General features: G+C 54.2%; 1 protein-coding gene across 1 annotated transcript in view; it reads left to right on the top strand.

The window, feature by feature from the left end:
- Positions 1-5,000, top strand: part of slc20a2 (solute carrier family 20 member 2) — a 19,572-nt gene that overhangs the window by 4,429 nt on the left and 10,143 nt on the right. Inside the window, 14 exon segments of the mRNA XM_068703551.1 lie at positions 815-1,014; positions 1,500-1,585; positions 2,404-2,500; positions 2,744-2,763; positions 2,765-2,827; positions 2,829-2,865; positions 3,651-3,679; positions 3,681-3,791; positions 3,793-3,889; positions 4,011-4,087; positions 4,089-4,299; positions 4,302-4,492; positions 4,494-4,654; positions 4,845-5,000. The exon segment at positions 4,845-5,000 is cut by the window's right edge and continues 30 nt beyond it. Of these exon segments, the coding sequence (XP_068559652.1) occupies positions 815-1,014; positions 1,500-1,585; positions 2,404-2,500; positions 2,744-2,763; positions 2,765-2,827; positions 2,829-2,865; positions 3,651-3,679; positions 3,681-3,791; positions 3,793-3,889; positions 4,011-4,087; positions 4,089-4,299; positions 4,302-4,492; positions 4,494-4,654; positions 4,845-5,000 (1,536 nt within the window).

A 5,000-nucleotide genomic window follows, 5' to 3' on the forward strand; every position in this document is an offset into this window, starting at 1 on the left:
GAGAACATCTGAACAACCGCTTTCTCTTTATTGGAGATGTCATAAAACGAGTTTCAAACGCGGCCTCCCGACGAACGCCGTGAAGAACCTATTTCCAGATGAACCTCGTGAAAGTTTTTTTCCGATGTTAATGAACCTTGCAGTCGTCGTCCTAAACATTAACGGTGAAGCGCGGTAGCTTTAGGCATCAGATTGCCTCAGCAGACGAGTGGCGTGGAGCAGAAGACAATGGGGGGGGGTGGTGGGGTTCCCCGCCGAGACAATGCCGCTTTAATGACGGAGTAACCGCCGGGAGGGGAAAAAAACGGCGATAAATAACGGCACGTTATGCAATTGAGGTGTGTGGTGCCGCCGGCCTCCGTCAGTGACTGTTGGGGAAACGCTGAACGGTTCTCCTTGATGGTCAACTGGCGCATTGTTCACACAGAATCAGGAAGAAGTTGCAACTTCTGCATTTGATTTAGACAACAGCGGGGAAATGCAGAAAACGGCACAATACTGTGTATATCATGTCGTGTTGTTTCGTCACTATGAGATTCATTCTTCCTCCGTCTGTGTATAATCCCATATGTGGAGAGCGCTGCAATTACCGCACCTCGTTTAGCAATCTCAAGATTCAAGCCCTTTTTCTTTTTCACGGCGGTGTTTACAGTAAAGGCACGTGGGCGAGGGGATAATGCGTCTGCCGTTTTGAGGTCGGTCGCCTTGGGGCCCCAAAACCTTTCGAACAAACAGTCCAAACCCAAAAGCGACCGTTTTAGCGCTTTCAAACGCCACTTCAGAAATGTGTGGTAGCGTAAACACTGTGTTCCAGAACTTCACCGGTGACGACCGGATGTGACAGTGTGTGGTGCGTCTCTGCTTGGATCACAGGGTCGGCCGTCTGGCAGCTGATCGCCTCCTTCCTCAAGCTGCCCATCTCCGGGACCCACTGCATCGTCGGCGCCACCATCGGCTTCTCCCTGGTGGCCATCGGCACCAAGGGAGTGCAGTGGATGCAGCTCGTCAAGATCGGTAAAGACCGGGGGGGGTGTTCGGGGTCTGCTGTCTACCGTTTGTCCTTATGTGTGTTTCTGTGGTGCACGCATTGCAGCCAACAAATCTCTCTCTTTTTTTTTTTTTTTTAAATGACTGAAAATACACAGAGTTTGGCCATGTTGAGGGATCTCCAGTGCAGCTACAGCGCATTAACAGTAATCACCAGCTTGTTTTCAGCCGGGATGACTCCCTCGAGCCTTTTACACGGAGAGCGATCCATAGTGGAAGAGGCAGAGTCACCGAGTCCTCCTCCGTTTAAGAGTCTCAATAGACCAGCATGCAATGCATTCACAGGACGCACCGAATGGTACAATAAACTCAGATAGAGGGAGGACAACACGTATAAAGTACAGCTTGATTTACACCCGTTTCTGAAGAGTTGAAGCTCACTTTGGGAAGCGACTGTGGTTTAAAGCGTAGTGATCATGGCTGACTGTGGTCCGCTGCTCTCTTCCCTCCAGTGTCGTCGTGGTTCATCTCCCCTCTGCTCTCCGGACTCATGTCTGGAATCCTCTTCCTGCTCATCAGACACTTCATCCTCAACAAGGTGGGCTCACATCACGCCGCCTTCTCACGCCAACGTCCCTCCTCATCACAGGCCGTCGGCCTGCAAATGACAACGCTGACTGGACGTGCGGGGGTCAGAGCGAGTCGATGGTCCCGCGAGTGCAAATAGACGGAGACGTTGCACGTGTCCCCCACGCACACACACACACACACACACACACACACACACACACACACACACACACACACACACACACACACACACACCTGTCCAGGGAACTTCAGCACAGATTTAAAAAATCTATTTTGATTTGGCAACAGCCGCAGATCTGTTGTTACGTAACGGGCAATCTGTGGCGGACCAGGAAGAGAGAAGTGTTGACGCGGCTGCAGGATCGCGTATGAATGAGTCACATTCTATGTTTATACGCAGCCGGGTCAAACCTCGCCTCCGTCTCCGCACGCTATTCGCATCGGGACTATTTAACGTCAGGATTTGTTGCTTTTCGCAGACTTCAAAGCTCGGCGGGTCGGTCATATCGGACCACGCGTTGTGCAAGAGTGAATTGTTTTACCGCATCGCCTGCTTTCACTGCTTCCACGTCTTGAACTTCTGACCCCATAAGATGCTTTTATTACATCGATGCGTGCTGTCGGTTTCGTCGCCGCAACAAAAAAACACAATAAAGAAATGTTTTTGCCTTCCTATTGGACGGTCAGCTGACTCTCTGTCAATGAACAGCTCTGTTTACACACTCACACATGGTTCTGATGACAGATCTAACGTGGCCCGCGTCTCTCAACCGGGCTGAAGATCCTTCTCTGTGTGTTTTTTTTTTTTTCTTTTGTCCTTCGCAGGAGGACTCCGTCCCCAACGGCCTGCGGGCGCTGCCCGTCTTCTACGCCTCCACCATCGGGATCAACACGTTCTCCATCATGTACACCGGAGCCCCGCGTAAGTGTGCCGCCCGCCTCCGCTCGTTTGTAGTGTGTGACGCCGGTCCACCATCAAATTATCACCTCTGTCTTAACGGGCGGCGGCGCCGGTGTCACGCGCTCGCTCCAGATTCCTTTCGAAGGTGTGACGAGAGTGTAAGTGGACTATTAAAAAAAAAAAAACTACTCGCAAGATGTTATTTTCTTATGTGTGTGTGTGTGTGTGTGTGTGTGTGTGTGTGTGTGTGTGTGTTCATTGCAGTGCTCGGGTTGGAGATGCTACCCGGTGTGGGCCATCTTCCTCATCACTTTAGCAGAGTCGCTGGTCTGTGCAGCTGTGGTCTGGTTTTTTGGTCTGTCCCTGGATGAGGAGGAAAATAGCAAGTAGGTATCTGTGTGTGTGTGTGTGTGTGTGTGTGTGTGTGTGTGTGTGTGTGTGTGTTTGTTTGTCTCCAGTCTTTCTCACGCCATCTGAAAGCCCAGCACTCTGACCCGGTCCTGACAACGGAGCCCCAGCCTCCGCTCTGACGCCAAACAAGGGATGCCAGCGGATGTGTTTGCTCGCTGGCCCCTCTTGCCAGAACCACTAAAGAGCCACCAGAGAAACCCCCTGAACCCTTTTTAGACACTCGGATGTTTTTAGACGCACTCGGCCAGATGCTAAGGGGTTAAGATCGTAGCCCCCCCCCCCCCCCCTGCTGTGGAGAAAGCTTTCAGACGGAGGTTGGGAATTGTTCCTTTTTAACGGGAACATCCGCCCGCGGCGACGCTTTTTAAAACACACGATGCGTTGAATCAAACAGCGGAGCGTCTGAGGGAGAGCTGGACATGAGCGAGGCAGCCCAATCAGAATCAATAAGAACTTCAACAACAACCCCAAAGACAAAGCTACAAACTAATTAAGCTGCAGTCCTGAGATATTTCCACAGTGATGAGGATAACATGAAGCTAATTTCTACGAGATTTAGAGAGCTTAAAACCCCCCCCAAAAAAGTGCATGAGGTCAGTCAACACTGGGATTAGTCTGGGTCAGCTGATGGCTATATTTGTGTATTTGTGTGGAATGTTACGGTAAGTTTTCCTCTATTTCTGCCCTGAAACCAGGCGGTTTTATTATTGATATTGGTGCAAACGCGGCTAATATCGTCGCTCGGCTTGGCGTCCTCCAGGTCGCCTAAAGAAGGAGCAGGCTCTCTCCCAGGATCTCCGACGAGAGTCTGGACAAGATCCCCGAGGAGGAGGAGGAGAGCCCCGTCTTCAAGGAGCTGCCGGGGGCCAAGGGCACCGACGAGGCCGTGCTGCCGCTGACGGGGGGGCGGCGGCGGCGAGCGGAGCACCCGCGAGTCCAGCGGAGAGCTCTCCAACCTGGCTAACGGAGGCAACGTGCTGCCCAATGGCCGGGTGTACGGTGAGACATTTCATCATTGTGCACACATTGTTATTAAACCCCACCGGTCGTTGATGTGGCCGATACCAGCTGACATGAAAGGACAATTAAAAAAAAAAAAAACCCGTCTCCTCTTCCTCAGGCCGGACCCACTCGATGACCAACGGCTGCCTCAAGTCTCCCATCTCCAACGGCAGCTTCACCTTCGACAGCGGCCACCGTGCGCAGCGACGGCCAGGTGTACCACACCGTGCACAAGGACTCGGGCCTGTACAAGGACCTGCTGCACAAAATCCACCTGGGCCGCATGGACGACGGAGACCGCTCGGGCACCAACGCGGGCCAGCCGGACAACAACTACCGCCTGCTGCGGCGCAACAACAGCTACACCTGCTACACGGCGGCCATATGCGGCATGCCGGTGCAGCCGCTCATCGCTCGGAGTCCCGCGACGACAGCGAGAAGCTGGTGGGGGAGGGGGCCGGCGGCAGGAGCAACAGCGTGTCCTACTCCAAGAAGAGGGTGCGCTACGACAGCTACTCGTCGTACTGCAACGCCGTGGCGGAGGCGGAGATCGAGGCGGAGGAGGGCGGGGTGGAGATGAAGCTGGCCACGGAGCTGGAGGGGGGTGGACGAGGACGGGAATCCGGCGCCCGTGCCTCTGGACGACCTGGCCGAGGAGGACACCGAGGAGAAGGACAAGCCCGAGGTCTTCCTGCTCTTCCACTTCCTGCAGATCCTCACCGCCTGCTTCGGCTCCTTCGCCCACGGAGGCAACGACGTCAGGTGCTGCCTCCTGCCGCCGCCCGATCACGTATCTCATGAGCTTCTTTTTGCCCTATAGGATCACATACAAGTAAAGTTTTCTGTGCCAAACAAATGCAGGAAATCGGCTTTGCCCCTTGTGATGTTCAGTCTAGCGTGAATAGTAGCGGGGCTTGCCTGAAGTCACGCTCGATTTGCTCACCTCCTGCAGCAACGCCATCGGGCCCCTGGTGGCGCTGTGGATGATCTACGACCAGGGCGGCGTGATGCAGGACGCCGCCACCCCCATCTGGCTGCTGTTTTACGGAGGCATCGGCATCTGCGCCGGCCTGTGGGTGTGGGGCCGCCGCGTCATCCAGACCATGGG

This window comes from Cebidichthys violaceus, unplaced genomic scaffold (genome assembly GCF_023349555.1).
Source record: "Cebidichthys violaceus isolate CVI_PGR_0920_01 unplaced genomic scaffold, fCebVio1.0.p SCAF_9, whole genome shotgun sequence".
NCBI classification, from domain to species: domain Eukaryota; kingdom Metazoa; phylum Chordata; class Actinopteri; order Perciformes; family Stichaeidae; genus Cebidichthys; species Cebidichthys violaceus.